At 40.2% G+C, this 18,674-nt stretch overlaps 2 protein-coding genes across 3 annotated transcripts in view; both read left to right on the forward strand.

Annotated features, from left to right (window-relative positions):
• The window catches only part of LOC113009462 (serine/threonine-protein kinase pim-2-like), a 512,014-nt gene that overhangs the window by 352,991 nt on the left and 140,349 nt on the right, over positions 1–18,674 (forward strand). The window lies entirely within an intron of this gene.
• Positions 1–18,674, forward strand: part of zdhhc17 (zDHHC palmitoyltransferase 17) — a 33,810-nt gene that overhangs the window by 836 nt on the left and 14,300 nt on the right. The window contains exons 2-11 of one of the 2 annotated variants that reach the window (XM_026147761.1): positions 11,090–11,193; positions 11,742–11,864; positions 13,106–13,183; positions 14,169–14,313; positions 14,610–14,674; positions 15,554–15,716; positions 15,872–15,997; positions 16,575–16,583; positions 17,106–17,248; positions 18,173–18,273. In XM_026147761.1, coding sequence (XP_026003546.1) covers positions 11,090–11,193; positions 11,742–11,864; positions 13,106–13,183; positions 14,169–14,313; positions 14,610–14,674; positions 15,554–15,716; positions 15,872–15,997; positions 16,575–16,583; positions 17,106–17,248; positions 18,173–18,273 — 1,057 coding nt within the window. The remainder of the gene's footprint in view (positions 1–11,089; positions 11,194–11,741; positions 11,865–13,105; positions 13,184–14,168; positions 14,314–14,609; positions 14,675–15,553; positions 15,717–15,871; positions 15,998–16,574; positions 16,584–17,105; positions 17,249–18,172; positions 18,274–18,674) is intronic. The other variant, XM_026147762.1, reaches the window with a different exon arrangement.

An 18,674-nucleotide genomic window follows, 5' to 3' on the forward strand; every position in this document is an offset into this window, starting at 1 on the left:
TTCCAGTGTTTCCTTTCTGTTAATATTCCACAACAATTCAGAGGGAAATGGCACGTTTCACTTCACTACATTTATCTGACAGCTTTTCTAATGGACGAGTTTTCTTTACACAGAACATATTAAGACTTGTTGTTGTTTTATTAACTAGAGATGTCCTAATATGTGAGGCAAACACTGGTGTTGCCCTGTTGGTCAGTGTTTATTGTGTCACATAAGTTGTGCATTGATTAGTTTTTAGGAGCTATTGTATCCAGAGCCAAAACAATTATTTGACTAGTCAAACAGCTGGTTCCAAACATTTGCTGGTTCCAGCTGTCATGTTCAAAAGTTGTAGTCGAATGTCAGTTTTTGAACTGAACAGTCAGCTAATGCAGAAAGCAATTAAAAACACTTAAAATTATTAAAAAGATATATATAGTCTGCATTGAGTAATTGTTGCTCTTTGTAAGCTGTTTTTTTGGTTAATGCTTACATTTACAAGCACAGAACTATTAAATTTGTCCTTTTACTTAAAGAATCTGAATACTTCATCCGCCTATGTATTTTTGTAATATATCAAGATGAACTAATTATTATTATTTTTGTTAATAATAGAGGATAATTTGTGACATACTTGTCTAACTGAAGAAGTATTAAAGTGTTAACTAATTAGCTAGCCTGAATGCAGCATATTTGTAGAAAGTTTGTCCATTTACCTAGATCTTTAAGTTGCAAATCTATTCAAGGCCAAGGTGACCAGCTTACCATTATTTAGCATTGTAGAAAGTCACGTTTAAGGAGTGCTATATAACAATTTAACATTTCATACCTCAGGGTAGTGGTATATTTTGTTAGGTTAGCTATTGAACACAGCCTGTCATTAGTTGCCATCTGTGCTTGGCAGGTAATCTAATCATCAGGGAGAGTTTTGTTTGAATGTAATGCAGTCTGGTAATGCTTCAGTGACGGATGGCTTGCTTTTCACTCTCAACAGTTCTTTTTTCCTTTTTTTGCTGGCCAGCAGGTCAAGCAGGCTTGTTTACCCTCAACCATGCTCAGTAACTGTTAAAGCTGGCAGTGAAAAGACTTCATATCTTAAATGTCTCCAAGATGCTGGCAGGATGAGTTGATGTACTTGGGCTGGTGATCCAAATAGTAAAATTCAAGCTCTGAATTTACGAATCTTCTTCAGATATTGGGCCAGTTAGAGCTCAAATAGTAATATTGCATGAACAGGCAAGTGGCCACTTTTGAATGGGTTTGCATGAAGGAGTCAGTGTTCTGCTGTCTTTTGACTGATCCTAGGTTCTTTACAATATTAAAGACTATTTTGCCGTACACCCAGCAGTGAACTATAATACCACTTTCAGTAGTAAGAGCAGGAATGATGGCAGACTTGCAGTTTAATAAAACCATGTGGTTAATAAACTGCTTTTGGAGCTTGAAGAGTTCAACAGTGGTCTAGTTCATCTTTATCATTGGAACATAATCCCAAACTGGGGCAGAGACAGTTTTCTGGTGTACTAGTCCCATCACATTGTCCCCAGCAGCTGCGGTTGCTGTCTTTCTCAGCTGTCCTGCCTGTTTCAATAGTAGAGATTGACCTATAAGGGCCCTATCATACAGTGGTATGCAAAAGTTTGGGCACCCCTGGTCACTTCCATGATTTTTCTTCAGAAATCTTTGGTTGTTTGGATCAGCAATTTCAGTTAAATATATCATACAGCAGACAAACATAATGATATTTGAGAAGTGAAATTAAGTTTTTAGGATTTACAGAAAGTGTGCAATTGTTACTTAAACAAAATTAGGCAGGTGCAAAAATTTGGGCACCCCTGCCATTTTATTGATTTGAATGCTTTTAGCACTAATTATTGGAACACAACATTTGTTTAGTAAACTCATTGACCCTTGACCTACATACACAGGTGAATCCAATCATGATCAGTCAAAGAGTATTTAAGGTAACCAATTGCAAGTTTTCCTCCTCTTTGAATCTTCTCTGAAGAGTGGCAACATGGGAGTCTCAAAACAACTCTCAAATGACCTGAAAAAAAAGTTCAACTATTCAGCACAATTTGCACAAGGAGATGCTGTGTGGGAGAGTAATGCAGAAGAAGCCTTTACTGCGCACATGCCACAAACACAGTCGTTTGAAGTATGCTAGAGCACATTTGGACTAGCCACTTTCATTTTGGAATAAGGTGCTGTGTGGACTGATGAAACTAAAATTGAGTTATTTGGACATAAGAAGAGGCGGTGTGCATTGTGGAAACATAACACAGCATTCCAAGAGAAACACTTGCTACCCACAGTAAAATTTGGTGGCAGTCCATCATGCTGTGGGGCTCTGTGTCCAGTGCAGGTACTGGGAATCTTGTTAAAGTTGATGGTCACATGGATTCCAGTCAATACCAGCAGATTCTTGAAAACAATGTTCAAGAATCAGTGACGAAGTTGAAATTGTGCCGGGGTTGGATATTTCACCAAGACAACAACCCTAAAAACTGCTCAAAATCTACTAGGGCTGCCACAAACGATTATTTTGATAGTCGACTAGTCACCGATTATTTTTGCGATTAGTCGACTAATCAGATCATCGTCCACTGAACGTAAAACGTACAGCTTATTGCACCAGCAGCATCTGCTCTTATATAACTATCATTAGCTTACAGCTTTAAGTGTTTAAGTTCTTCTACTGTCTCCAAAAGGAAGTCATTTAAAATACCCAACTTTAGAGCAGTAAAAAGCATGTTTACTGCTTGTTGCAAAAATGCTTTTGCCTTAAGGATAGTTCCCCTCTTTGAGCTGTTTGGACTGACAGCTGCCCAGACACAGGTAGCTCTATCACTTTCTGCTAGGCTTTATCTCTGCTTGAATTTGGGTGAGTCACTGAGCTGGACTTCACCCCTGTGTTTCTGTGTGTGAAATTCTCATGTTTTACTTGTCTGATAATTAACAGTAATTAGCCGTGCATTACACTTTATGGATACAGCTTGCTAAGCAAGCTAGCATTTCCTCATAAGTCAACATTCCATCTTTTTGTCCAAGTATGGTTACTTTTGGCTTAAAAAAAACCAACAACATTAATGCTGAGCCCAGAACTGATAGGTGATGTCACAGTGGCCAATCATGGATGCTTTCCGTGCTCTAAATGTTGCATTTCAGACAGCTTGTTAACGCTGGATCTGTATGTTGCCATCAAGTCCAGATATCTTTAATATACCGCTCTCAGGCACACAGGTGGGGAAGAGAAATTAAATTGGCTTGGTTTGAGTGGTGGCACAAAGGACCAGTATAAGATAAATAAAGATTATTTTGAATTTAATTGGAAGCAAAGCAAAGCATAAGTATATTTGACAGTACTGAAACTCATCTGGATGTTTAATATCTCAGTGTTCTTTCACTGTTCTGTCAGACCCTATCAGATGCATTCATTGTGTATGAAAGCTGTATGGACTGGAGAGTTTATTTTAAAACTCACTAAACTGACTCAAGTATGAGCCTCCAACTCATAATTTGCAGTCTGGAGACTGCATTTATAGACATTTAAGTGATAATAGACAAAAACATCCCTTGAAAAGGTGAAGGGCAAGTGGTTTTCTCACACAAAGCAGGTGGTCTTTCTGTGTTGTCAGGATTATGTGCATCCACACCCACTGGTTCCTCCATTTAAATACATAAACAGAGTACTGCTTTTCTCCTCTTTTCCTTTCTTGTGTGATAGATTGAATGCTTCCTCTCTGTGATGGTGTAACAGTGAGCTGTACAATGCCATAATGAGCTTGCTGTTACTATTATTGCAGATTATACTTGGTAAAGATAAGATTTAAAAAATTAAAGACTCTCCTCATTAATGGAAATGAAATGAGGAGAACCCTCGTCTTATTTTCTCCCCTAACACAGTCCTTCCTGTGTGTTTGTGTGGAGTTGCCACTTTCAGACTAACTTAGTGAATAATCATTCTGTGCTCACTGCAAGTAAGCTAGCACTTTTATTATATGCAGGAAGAGAAGGCCAGCTAAAGTTCAAACCAACCAATAGAAGAGATTGCGATAGGTAAAAATGTGCTCATTACTTTTATATATTAACGCTGATAAAGTTTTCCATTCAATAATAAAGGCAAGAACACAGCTGGGTCTCTCTTTGTCTAAACGTGGTCTTTCTCAGTTCTGTGTGCCATGAATTCTGTGTTGTTTCCTGCTGCATCATTGCTCAGGAGCTGTCACAAAATGACCTTTGGCTTCACATCTACATGTCACCAGTAGTAACTCATCATAAACTGTGTTTTTCCTGTATACATAAGTAGGCTTGGCTTGAATTTGCTCCTCTCTTTAGCACAATCTGAGTCATTCTGTAGATCATGAAGAGCCGAGCAAGTCTAAATGTGTGAGACACCTGAAATCAAGCATCAAGTTTAGTTGTATACTTAGAAAGTCCTCTATTTTGCTTTTATTTTGCTTTGAACCAGCTCAGCCTGCCACTTGGAAATTTCCTCTCTTGAGGAATGTAAACAATAAAGGGTTATCTTATTTGGAAATTCAAATTAGTGTTGTTTTGTCCATAAAGCACTCATAAAGGTTGATGACATGCTCAGCTACTTGCAGTGGTAACTTGGAAAATGCTTGGAGCCTTCTTATTATTTCTCTCATAAAAATGGTGTTTCTCCTCTGCCCCGCTTCCTGATCCATGCATTCAAACTGTGTCTTGAATATTAAATTAACTCCTTGAAATAGCTCTAATTGCAGACGAAACCCAATTGTGATCTATGGCTATAGCCAGACAGAACTCCGGTCTTGGCAAACTAGGCGTTGCAGATGCGATACAATTTTTGCCTAATGCACTTCAGATTAAAATCAAATTGCTGGCCTCATACTTTGATTTGATTCCCTTTATTGAAGTATTACTACAGTTATGTCAACTGATTTTGTTGATTCTACTGTCATAATACCTGCTTATTTTTAATAGTGATACTGTCCAAGGCACATGATCACCACCACCCCCTGTAGAACTGTTGCCATATGTCCTACCAACCAGCTCCACTAACAGAAGCCAAGTGTCCGCCCTCAAAGGATAAGGTTTCAACCTTAAATCAATGGCATTAGTGAAGTAGATGCTGTTTAACTGGTAATGTTATCCTGCCTTCCTCCTACCTAACTGTTGTATTCATCACAAGTCAGCAGGTACACAATGAGGAAGCTTAAAGAGGCACAGGCTGCAATTATCACTAGAGTCACAAATGTCATCCTCGGCTTTTTTTTTTCTGATGCCAGGAGAGACAGAGATGGTGGGGGTGGCCACAGAGACATGCGAGGGGTCAAAGGTTACTCACAAAGAAAGAGATGGTGCTGGAGAAAGTGATGTAACATCTGGTGTCTGTGAGTCTATAGATGAGCCCGCTCTTCCCGCTTCCCTCCGCTAACAGGAAAGCAGATTCCTTAACAGAATTGCACACAACTGAATATTCAGGCTTTGAGTTTCACATTTAGTATCCGGCTTCTGTTTGTCAGCCAAACAGGAAAAAAAAAAGTTCAGTGCAGTCATGATCATATTTAAATAATTTTCAGCAGCTCTTTACTCCCACTTTTTTATTTCCTCCCCTTGGCAGTTGGACTAAACTGAGGAACACATGGGGTTATGTGGATTTGTCAAATGACTAAACCTTGGCAGTGAAAGTACAAATGAATTTTGGCAGCTTTGATGCTCCTAAAATAGAAAGAAAAAAGCAGCAAGTAGTCACCTTCATATCTCTGCTCCACCCTCGTCTTCTATCCTCTCCCTCAACCTGATTTACCATGTAAAACAAAGTTATAGGTTGTAGCTTGTTTTTCCTTCCCTCATCACTGTTTGAATGGTGGTCTCTCTGATGATTTGCAGTGCCTGAGATTTAGGAACCATAGAGAACTGCCTCAATCTAAAGAAAGCAACATGATTTCCTTTCCGAAACCCTAGACTTAGTTGTATTTGTTTTTAGTGCTACGTTTTTTGCACTTGATACGTATGGCTGATGTTAATATTGCTAATACTGGTTTTTGAGGCCTGGTTCGAAAAGCAGACAATGCCATATTGCTGTATGTTAAGCCAGACAAAGTAAATAATACCATTTACTGTAACAGGGCTAGAAGAAGAAGGTTCCGAGTGTTTGGAGTTTACATTTACTCGTCCTAGTTTCCTGCCACAGTCCAGAGGCACATGTGTTTGGTTAATTGCTGATTACAAATGTGAGTGAGAATGATGATCTGCCTCTTTGTGTTAGCCCTGTGATGGACTGTTGACCTATCCAGTGTGTACCCCACCTCTCACCCTGTGACAGCTGGGCTAGACTCCAGGCGCCCCTGCTACCATGAACTAGATAAAAAGCAAAGAGGTTGGATGGTTGCATTTATGCTTTATTTTCTGAAAGCCATAAGTAGGCTTGGATACTACTATGGTATACCAGGGTATTTAGAAATTTTGATGGTAAAGTTTTTAATACCATCAAAAAACACAAGTAGGGCTGCCACAAACGATTATTTTGATAGTCGACTAGTCACCGATTATTTTTGCGATTAGTCGACTAATCAGATCATCATCCAGCAATAAGCTGTACGTTTTACAATAAGCTGTAAAACGTACAGCTTATTGCACCAGCAGCATCTGCTCTTATATAACTATCATTAGCTTACAGCTTTAAGTGTTTAAGGTCTGTGCTAACTAAAAATAAAGACAAGATGATAGTTTATTGAATTTTAATGACATTTGCAGATTGTTTCGGTGAAGTTTAATAAACTCTTGCCATCTAAAATATAACAGGACACCGGAGTAAATTCTCGAGCATCTCAAAAAAAGCCAAACAATAACATTTTTAAGTTATCTAAGTCAGTGGCCCAACCCCTGGGCCTCGGACCGGTACCGGTCCGTGAGTCGTTTGGTACCGGGCCGCGAGAGTTGAGGCTCAGGTGTGAAATGTATGGTTTTCAGGGTCTTTATCGGTATTCAGCGTCATTTTGTTATCGTTTTTATCGTTAACTCTGGTCTTTTCACGTGTGTTATGAATAAATCTTCTTTTTTTCGGTACCGGTACTAGTTTTATTTTGTTGTATTTATCCGCGACACCTTAAAGGCCGGTCCGTGAAAATATTGTCGGGCATAAACCGGTCCGTGGTGCAAAAAAGGTTGGAGACCGCTGCTCTAAGTGACTTATGTATCATGTTTAACCTGAGTAGCGAAAGACGGCGGTGGGTTTGAAAACGATTTGCCGGGAGTCCGGTGTTCTCACCGGCTCTAGTGAGCCTTGAACCCCGGCTAGCTATCGAGCTAGTGGGTAACAGACGTCTCCGAAAACGTCGGAGTGCTTTTGAAAATATGCGGTGTCTTGATAAACTGAGCAGATATTTGAGGTTTACACAGCTACATTCTTGCCTGAAAATATGTTAAATGTTTATTTTGTGACCCAGAAAGAATAATAAGAGTAACATTACAACTAACTAGCTGCCGCCATTGTTGGAAACTGAGCAGGGCTGCGCTATGAATTCTGGGACACAGTTTCTTCTTCTTCGGGGTTTAACGGCAGCTGGCATCCTTGTACATGCAGTGCTGCCATCTTCTGTTTCAGTCCGTTATTACACTCTTAAACCCTACTACTTATTCCTGCGTCTTTTGGGATCTCAAAGCTTCAAACGACGCGTCGACTATTAAATTCGTCGACGACGATTTTGATAGTCGACGTAATCGTGTCTAGTCGACTAATCGTGGCAACCCTAAACACAAGTGCTTCTTATTTTATTAAACAGATGTGAAGATGCCATGTTGAGGTCATGTGTTGTAGTGCGCTTCATAAAAATGCCATTACCATCAACTCTACTTTGTCAAACAGTCATCTGAGCTCTTTGGGCTTTAAAGGATGGACACAGTGATCACTCAACCAAGTGCTCTGGTTGATTGGTTTTATAAGACTATCCCACCATATGTTTCATAAATGTCTGGAAGATATAAATAAATAGATAGCACTGAGTGCTAACACAGGAAAATATGTTTATTGCTCATGCAGTTCAACAAAAAGATTCAGAGAATGCTGTTCAAAAGACGATCACGTGTGGACACTTTGTACATATTTTTTGTATTAATTATACGTCGCTGCTCAGTAGTGTTTAGGGCGACCGCTGGCAGGCTGCAGTCACAGCTGTCACTGGCAGATTTACTCAGCTCTGATGCATCTAACTCTGTGGGCTAATCAAAATAAAGTAAATTGTGATTTTTGTCTTGTAGCTCAGCATGCTACTGTTTGTACAGATGGCTCTATGGAAAAAGAAGCATCTCACTGAGCTGTGTATTCTTTTTTAAATTGTTATAAACTAGTGAAGTTCTTATATTCTTGTTAAACAAACCTGTCTGTATTGCTTTTTCCTGTGCACTTTTCTCCTTTTCCCGAAGGTGGGAGACACACGGGTTCCACAGATAGATCCCTGTGACTCTGTAGGGAAGTTAAAGCTAAACACTGAACATAATCATGAGCTTGTAGTCCCTGTGGCCACTGAGATCTCACCTCAAGCTACCTAGCAGCTCTACACAGGTCTGTCGTATCCTCAGCCACCTCCCCAGAGGATGCCTCATTATTTCTCAATCTTAAGTGCGTGGCAGCAGCAGCACAGCCAAAAAGACATGAAAGGCTGTGTAAAAGTCAAACCATGGGATTTTAAGGTGGTAATGTTGCTGGAATACTGTAAGGTTGGTATCTCTTCCTGAGACATGATCGCAGTTTAGACTCTAAATTTCATACATAATTTGTTTCTCTCTCTGCCTTGTGTTTATGTCCTTTTTCATTTTAAAAGGTCTTAAAAGCAATGAAGAAGAAGCAGCTTACCCCAGTTTAACATTGGGCTCAGTGCCCACTCTCAAAGTTACGAGTCTCACTGGCTAAAGGCAGAGTGGAAGCCTCTGTGTTTACCAGATGCAGCTCTCGTTTCCGGGTGATCGAGGCTAATTGTGGTTTCTGAGGCGTTACCATGGAGGCTAATTGAATGTGAGTAGCACAGTCACCACATCCATGTGACAGAAGAGATCCTCAGCAGCTGCAGGACACAACAAGCTGGTCTCCTGCTGCTTTTATTCTCTTTTTATAATTGAATACTGTGATTAGCTATTTATATAAAAGCTGAAGTGTTCTGGAGCACTACACTGTGTGTCTGCATTTCCAGGAGCCTGTCCCCTGCAGTGCACTGCGTCCTAAACTTGTTTCTGTCACAGTGGTCTTTTCAAAGCCTTTTTGGCCTTTATGGGCCAGATATGCTTGCTGCATTGGTCACGGTGCATGCAATCAGTGACATTGCTGCAGCTCCTCAGTGTCAGTGCTGAAGGGTGCAAGTAAGTTTAGAAAATGTGTTCAAATGAAGGCCCATGCAGACACATTTTCTCCTTAAGTCATCTGTTTTCATCTCTTGTTGAAACAAATTTATGAAATGAATCTTGACTGACGTCTTTATCATGTAGTTCTGTTGCAAATGTCTACAGAACAGTTGTTGTCCTCGCTGATCTTACATGCTTACTTCATAGCATTTGGTTATAGTCATCTAATTCCCCGTCCAAGTTTTTACTCCACTGCAAGTTTTGTTCTATATGTATTTTGTCACTTGTGCCCTTGTTGACCCTGCTGTTGTCGGATAATGACCATCTGTTTATGTTTTTGCAGCTTGAACCAAGCCAAACCAAAACTGCATCTAAGAATCAGTAAACAACTGTTTATGTGTGGTGTGGTATCTTGAACGTTTTCCCAGTATTCCAACCCAGTGGGGATATTTTCTTCTTCTTTTTTTGCCTTTACGTTGTTGGTGGCAATATCTGGACTTACTTGGACTCAAACATGAACAGAAGTTTGGTGTGACTGGCAGATCACCTTTTTGGTCGTTATGACCACATTTCAAACAAATGTCCAAAGAAAATACAGTGAAGTGATGTCATTTCATTTCCAAAAAAGGCAAGTCTGGTAGTAATTCTAGATAATATTGTCAGGGTTGCAGTACACTTGATGGCCTGTGTCCTCTCATCTTTTGACAGTTTTGAATTTGACACAGTTTGTTGTCAACTTTCGTCAAACAAGTCTGTGCACAAACAATAACATGAGGCAAAATGGATCCATGCTTTCATACTCTTTACAGCTAATTCTGCTCCTGCTCTCCAAATGTTGTTCTCCGAATGTAGTCTCAGTTTACTGATCTTAGGAGTAGCACCTGATGTGTCTTCATCTGCTTCAAGGTTCATCCTGTTGTTCATTCAGAGATGCACTTCTCCATTCCTTGGTTTAACAAGTGGTTTTTTTTGAGTTACTGTTGCCGTCCTATTGGCTCAAAGAAGTCTGGCCTGCTCTGCCCTCTGATTTCTGATATTTACAAGTCTTTTTCGCCTTTACAAATACCATCATGCTACCTAGTTACTCGACTCCATGCTGTCCAAGTCCAACTTCTTAGAGGGACAAATGGCGCTCAGCCCCACGAGATTGAGAAACGGGTGGCTGTGGCTCTGGAGAGCAGGTCGTCTACTGTTCGGAGGGTTGGTGGTTCGATCCCTGGCTCCCCCTAGTCTGCATGCCAAATATCCTTGGGCAAAGTATTAACCTCAAGTTGCTGTCCAGTGCATCCATCGAAGTATGAATATGTCTGAATGGTAGTTAGTAAAACTTAAAAGCATAGAAGACAGTGCTTGTGTGAGTAGGTGATGGGTGGTATGAGCGCTTTGAGTACTCCGGAGATTAGAAAAGCACTATGTAAGAATCAGTCCATTTACCAGTTTGAGCAAACAAGTTCAAGACGATCTGTCTGTAGTCATTGATTTTTGTCAGATTCTTTTATTGCTACTGTATTGACGGTGCTTACGGTCTTTAGCTCCTTTTTAGCATGATAAGAAGAGTCCCATGTTATTCTGCAGCCTTGCTTAATAGCATTGTTTTACTCCCAGAGATTCTAAACTCTTCAGCTTTTTGCTATAAAATTGTCAGTATCGTGATGTGAGCTCTGATCCCTGGACTTGCTTTTTTTTATTAATTGGAAATTTACAATTTTAGTACAAAAATCCTGTGATGTCACCTCAAACATAGGCAGGAACTTAACTGTCTTTTGTCCTCCCTGTTTACTTGTAGGAAATCAAACCCCAGAGTCATTACAATCACGGCTACAGTGAGAATGTCAGCCGTAAAAACCACGTGGATGACTACAGCACCTGGGACATTGTCAAAGCCACACAGTAAGTGGATTGTGTGTGTTACTGTTATCACACCAGTGTGACTTATGAAGGTGACATTGTTGTCTAGTTACCAGCTGGTCTAATAGGAGCCCGCATCTTTGCGTGTTTGTTTCTGTGTTTTTGTGTTGTCAACATACCGCAGGTTTTAAATCTGAAGCCCACCATGTTTTCATCTGTGGTTTTCTGATTCACTGTATGTAAAGAAAGTCATTTGCAAGGTCAGGACATGAGATGACTTATTGTTGGGAAGAGACGAAGCTTGAAAATATGTTCCTGATGGAAAAAAAAATATATATAGCTCTGAGTGGCTGTAACACTGGATACTAGATTTATGTTATTTTGATTTGAGGTTGAGATTATTCACTTGCCATTTTATGCCACAGTGTGGGTGTCTTGTTTGGGTGTTTGCTTTTTTTTATTTTCCAGTTTTGTGTGCAGATTTTCTCAGCATCTCTTAGTTTTATGTATTTCACGCTGTGTTTGTTTATGTTTGTGCATTTGTATATCTGGCATTTGTACATACTTTAATCCTCCCCCCTCTGCCTTAGGTACGGCATCTTCGAGCGCTGCAGGGAGTTGGTGGAGGCAGGTTTCGATGTTCGGCAGCCAGACAAAGAAAACGTAACGCTCCTTCACTGGGCCGCCATCAACAACAGGATAGACTTGGTCAAGTGAGTTAATTCAGATCATGTGTTGAGGTTGTCAGGTAGTCAGAGATTACAGTGTAGCTCTTTGGTCAACTCAACAAAATGTACAAGACATCTTCTGGTTTCATATAAAGAACTGAATTGAAGAAACCAAAACCAAGTTAGTCTTACACATTTCAATATTTTTGTAAAACTGTAATACTTCGCACCCAGTGAGTCAAACAATGGCATTGTTTCTATTTGTGTTGATCTCCATTCGTTCATTTACGTTTTCATCTTGCTTTTCATTTTATTGACTTCCACTTCCTTTTTAATAGTTTATGTTGATGCAGTAAAATATGTGGATATTCATTACCTGCGGTGCCATTTACAGGATTATAAACTACAACTATAATTAGTTTCAGGTATGGAGGCAGCCTTTCACAGTATATCCCATCACATTGCCATTGACCTCTGTAATATACTTCTATGCTTATTTGTCAGCTGCTTTATGAGTCTTCCTTTTTAGGTAAACTGGCATTAAAATGACAGGGAATTGTACTGGTGCACTTCCATGGACAGATGAGGCACAGATGTTGGGTTTAATGTAACTGCTCTTGACTCGGTGGCTGTGTTTGTGGTTGTGAACAGCAGGTCTCTTTCAAACTTGGCTCACCTGGTTTTCAGAGAACCCAGGTTACACCAGTAACCAAACTTTCAACTAAGAAAAATCTTTTTGATTATACTACACTGACAAACTTACAGTGTAATCAGATTAAATGCAGCATTTCTGCTTACAACAATGTGAAATACCTGCATATCTAGCAGGCTATGTAGCTTATAGACTTAAATATTTAAAGAATGACCTTTTCCTAAATGAATATAAATCTGATATTAAAATCTGATTTTATTTTTTGAAGCTTTAAAATGTGGTTTAACAGCCTTATAAATTAGCTTGTTTCTTATGAAAATTGTTTCTTTTTCAATCTTTTCGTTTAAGTGACACAATTTAAAAGTTTACGTTCAGTTTAAAACCTCACAAAAACATGTTTCAACTTGATTCTTAATAATGGAGAGATTGTCAAGATGCCAAATCTTGCCAAGTTGGTCGAGCATTTCGAGTGCCAGGTTGTAAATAAAAATAGTGAAAGAACTGTGTTGAGCAACCATAAAAGACTGAAGAGGGGATTTATATTTCTTATACAGCCACACCTATTAATAGGAGGTCCATATCACAGGTATACAAAGTGTAATGCTTCACCTGGTGATTGTGTTTGTGTATGCAGGTACTACATATCAAAGGGAGCTATAGTTGACCAACTGGGAGGAGACCTCAACTCCACACCTCTGCACTGGGCTACCAGGTGACACGCTGATATATGCTACTCAGTGGCCTGAAATCGTCCACAGATCAGTGTTTTTATGTTTCGTCATTATGTTTTAATTAGAAAGTGACTAAATCTGACAGACACATTTTAGCTTCTCTGTGTTACGTTCAACAATGCTAGAGCTTCACTCGAACAAACTTGAGCCAAATCTATTGTTTATTCTTTTTTCTTTTTAAACCTTAGTGTTTGACAGTTAAATATCGATTTCCTTTGTAATGACCACTAATAACAGGGAAGAGCTCACATGACATCCACACCTCCTTTTCGCATGTAGACAGGGGGCTGAAGCTGTCTCCTCATGAATTATTGATACATTTAACGACAGGCATCTGCACCGTCACTGATACACTGACACCAAGGAGTCGTGTGTCACCCTCTGCTTTGACCCCCAAACCACCCCCATAGCCTCCTCTCCAGCGCCCAGTAACCTTAAAAAGCCCCCAGCCTCCTCAATCTGGATGACCTCAGAATAATAAGCAAATAACAGTCACGCTTTTGTGCAGGGAAACCGATACACACTTTAACTCTCTCAGGCAATAAAGTTAAACTGAAGCTGTGAATTTCTGTCTTTTTCACCTGTAGTTTCTCAAATCTTTATTGCCCTTTCTGGGACGTTTATATCGTAGACAGTGTTGGTCATAAAAAGCCAGTTTTAAGATCCAATATACTGTATGCAGTAAAAGCATGCAGCCACCATAGAAATAAAATGATAAGAAGAGCCAGGCAGTCAGCCTCAAGGCTTCATCAATCATGTGAGGGCCATTTGAGACTGTAGATGTTTACCTTGGTCACCAACTCAAAGCAAGTAAGGAAGCCGGGGCCTCTAAAAGACACATCGTTTTATCTTGTGCATGCTAACAGCTGTTTTTATTTGTTACTTTCTCTAGCTGTGGAGTAAAACTTCAAGATCAGTTTGTGCGTCTTTTAAATGATCCCTTTATTGTGTGTTTATCTTTTCTAGACAAGGCCATCTATCTATGGTGGTGCAGCTCATGAAATATGGTGCTGACCCGTCTTTGATCGATGGCGAGGGCTGCAGCTGCGTCCATTTGGCCGCCCAGTTCGGTCACACTTCCATCGTGGCCTACCTCATTGCCAAAGGACAGGTAGAGAACGCTGCAGCTCAGTATTTTCACAAGAGCGAATGTGCTTATGTGGATTTTTCTGGCATATGTTTAAAAGTCTTGTTGCTGCCAGTGTGAGATACAGTAACATATATCCCTCCGCTGGTTTGCTTTCTGGTTGTTTGTTTGTTTGTTTGTTTTAAAGCCACTCTGAGAGTAGTCTGTATTTTAATAATGCCAGTTCTCTCCATCAGGGGGAGCCTTATTGCCTCTCTTTTGCCTCTCCATGGCTTTTTCAGCTTCTTCAGATGTGGTCATTTGTCTTCCCTCTGTAACAGGATGTGGACATGATGGATCAGAATGGCATGACTCCACTAATGTGGGCGGCTTACAGGACACACAGGTGTGTTTGTTTTAAATGTCTGTTTTTACTTTGCATCTTTAAATTTGTCCCATCGTTATTTAATCCACAATTATGTCCAAACAGTTTATTTTAACTGGCAACACTTCACTGGTTTGTATTCCCAAATTTATTGAGGTCTTTTACAAGATGATGTCAGGGAAGCTCTGTAGCAGGACAATGGCCCTAAACATCAAACTAAATCCACCACAGAATGAATCCAGACTGAGAAAATGTGTCTTTTGGAGAGGGCCCCATTAGGAAGAGAGTCATCTCGGAGAGCTGTTGACATCAGACGTCCTTAGAATTCGCTCCCAGAGATGCTAGTGTGCTGTTATTGCTGCTGAAGGAGGTCTGCAGAGTTATTAAATCCAAGACTTTCCACCAGCAATGCAATAAAGTTCAGTAAAACCACAGAAGATTCTAATTGTTTCTGTGTTTTCTTGTGTACTTGTGGCTTATATTAAGATCAGGTCCCGTTTTACAACCAATCAATTGAGGAAAAAAACAGGAAATTCCATTGGGATTGCATACTTTCCCTTACCGCTGTAATTTACCACTGACAAGATATGTTAATTCTATAGTAGAACTTAGAGTTAGTTATAGTATTTAATAATTATATACACACTGGTCACACACAGGCGGGTTCTTCATGTTGCTACTCAGCTTCATATGAATATTCCCTAATCAGCTGTTTTTCTGGGATTTTGCATTTTAACTTCGTGGTTCATATAGAAGGAAATGGTCGCAATGTAACAGCGCGAAGCTTTCACGATTAGGAAGTGTGTAAATAAAACCATTTTTTTATGAAGAGCCTGTTTGTAAGATGCCCTTTACTTTAGTTTGACTCATCTTGCCTGGATCTCCTCCTCTGTGTGACAGTGTGGATCCCACCAGGCTGCTACTCACCTTCAACGTGTCTGTCAACCTGGGTGACAAATATCACAAGAACACGGCGCTGCACTGGGCCGTGCTGGCCGGCAACACCACCGTCATCAGCCTGCTGCTGGACGCCAACGCTAACGTCGATGCACAGAACATCAAGGTAAGCCACGGTTCTCTGTGAACCAGCGTCTCCCTGTAAGCATGCCAGGCTGTTAGCCAGGATGGCAGCCTCTTCTGGATCTTCTTTCAGTGCGCACACAGCTAAAATATGTCTTTTAAATGTATGCAGCAGCTGTTCTTTTTATTATTTTTCAGGGCGAAACACCACTGGATCTTGCCAAGCAAAGGAAGAACGTTTGGATGATCAATCACTTACAGGAAGCACGGCAGGCCAAAGGCTACGACAGCCCGTCCTACCTGAAGAGACTGAAGATGGACAAGGTAGAAACAGACATGGTTACGCTAGCCAGAAACCAAGCGCAGAGGCTTTGTAAATAAGTGAAAGGCACAACATCAATGCTACACAAAAAACGATTATCATTATGTAGCAGTCCAAGTCGCATTTGAAGAATAAAATCAGGTCCAGCTGTCTAAACTTTGCCATTAAAGCTCTTTCATCTTTTCATTTCCAACAGACATGCTCAGACCAGCCTGCTCAGGCTTAGCCTCTTTCTGCACTGCCACAGCATGTCTGCAGTTGCCAGAGAGTCAGATCTGTTATGATGCGTCATCATGGTCATTCACTTCCATCGTGATAAAGAACCTTTTTCTGATCAAAGTCTGAGCTTGACTGAGCCTGAATGCTTGAATGTGGGATGTGTTAAGTGGGCGTTAAAGCCAGAGTGACCTATGTCTGTGGTTAATAATTCCCACTCTCATAGAAGATACAGACTTTTTTCCCCTTTCTCTCAAGAGATTTTTTAGAACAGTAGTTATTAACAGTGCTTAAAATTCTGTTTGAACTCTGCTTTCATTTTTCTGTTTCCATCTTTCTGTCTGTCTCCCTGGATACTCTTAGCTAATTAAGGTAAATTAGACAGAAATCTAGAACACAAACAAACTGAATATGTTTATAGATTTGAGAAGTAGAAGATAAACTCACCATCCCATTTTGGGGTGTCCACATTAGTGCAGCCTTTAGTTTCAGGCTGTGTGCTGTAGTGAGCTTTAGTTGTAGGTTTAGTTGTGGAATGCAGCTAAATTGATTAAATTGCTGCTTGAAATTGAGATATTTGCCATGGAAACCTTTTTTTTTTTTTACCTTCTGGTCTAAAAAGCTTTAAAGTTATGGAAAATATCAATGGAGATTAAAAAAATCTGGTCAGGCTATCAATATGGATTCATTACGCAACCCAGGATCAAAAGGTCTTGTGCATTTTTGTCAACATCAACTATCAAGGAGAGGGTCAAAGGACTTACAGCTTTGAGTGGTATAAACAGACAGTTAATTGAAAAATACACTTTGAAATCATGGCATCTGTCAGAAAAGTCAAACTTACCATTTCTCCCTCCCCCTCATTGTCCTGTCCACGTGTCTCTGCTCCTCCAGGAGTTCAGGCAGAAGGTGATGCTGGGAACGCCCTTCGTGGTCATCTGGTTAGTTGGTTTCATCGCTGACCTGGACATCGACTCCTGGCTGATAAAGGGCGTCATGTACGCCGGTGTCTGGGTTGCAGTGCAGTTCCTCTCCAAGTATGTCTCAATCACAACAGTACAGAGATTACTAAAGAGATTATTACATCATATTTAGCACATTTGTTATCATTAGGTAATTTTGTGCATTTAAATGTTGGTTGATTAGATCTCAAGTGTAGCAGTTGAACTGGAGTTCACATGAGGTGGATTTAAGAGAAAAAGTCTAACTGGTTTTTTTTTTTCTCATAAATGTTTCTGTTGTGCTTTTAGTTTTTCACACCACAGGAAACATTGTTAGCTGCCAAAAGATTCGCACTCAGTCAAACACCTGACAAGGATGTGTCATTTTTAATAATCAGATAGAAATGTGTGTTGCACTAGGATGAGGAAAAATCTGTCTGTAGAGTTTAGTGTGACCATCGCGCACACCCAAGTGTCGTCACACTGCACATGAACAGAACAGAATCACAACTTGACACAGATTCATCTCTGTCTCATCCTTTTTCAAACGCTCGGCCCCTTCTCCGTACACACAGACACTATGTTACTCATTGTTTGATCCCCATTACCACCACCATCTGGGCCTGTTGGTAGGATTCACTGTGCCTTGCAGTTAGCTCTCTGGCTACAATAACATTCATCATCCATGGTGTCAGCTTCATATTTACTGACAATCTTGGAATTCTTACTTGGTTTAACAAATAGTTGTGTGAGTAAATGCTGTTGAGTCAAGCTGCAGTTTGTCATCAGCTAATGGCTTCGTGTATTTTTGCAGCTGTTTGACTGCAGCACAGAGAGATGAAGCGTCATACTTCCTTGAGTCCATATGTGGTCAAAAGAGCAGGGTTAAATGTGTCATTCAGTCTAGCAACAGTGAATGCATCACGCTGATGTGTTAAAAGTTTGCACAAATAGCATTCATGGAAAGTGTAGTGAGGTAGTGCCGCCTACTGCTAAACAGCTTCTCTTCTCTCTCTGTAGGGCTTTTTTTGACCACTCCATGCACAGCGCTCTCCCTCTGGGAATCTACCTGGCGACCAAGTTTTGGATGTACACCACCTGGTTTTATTGGTTCTGGAATGATATCCTTTTGGTTTTTCGTGGACTCCACACTACCCAATGCACAAAATATCAAAGGAACTGAAATTAGAGCACCAAGACAGCCTGCCTTTACAGGTCATGCTCACTGAGAACATATTCAGGAAGATGAAATTAGCAATTTTTGTAAGAAGGGTAAAAACAAAGCTCAGTAAAACTGGAAACCTGATAGGTCATCACTGTGACATTGTTGACAGTGACAAAAGAGGAGTAAATGGGAGTGATTCAAACAGCTGTCTAAAGCCAAAAAACAGAAATGTAATAAAATAATGTCGATGCTTTCATGATCTGGAGTTAAAAACACTTCTAGAAACACTTTCTGTGATGAGCCGCTGTGCGAGGACATCAGTCTTTACTCTCTCTGAGGAAAATTTAGTATCACTCA

The sequence above is a fragment of the Astatotilapia calliptera genome, chromosome 17 (genome assembly GCF_900246225.1).
Source record: "Astatotilapia calliptera chromosome 17, fAstCal1.2, whole genome shotgun sequence".
Lineage (NCBI taxonomy): Eukaryota > Metazoa > Chordata > Actinopteri > Cichliformes > Cichlidae > Astatotilapia > Astatotilapia calliptera.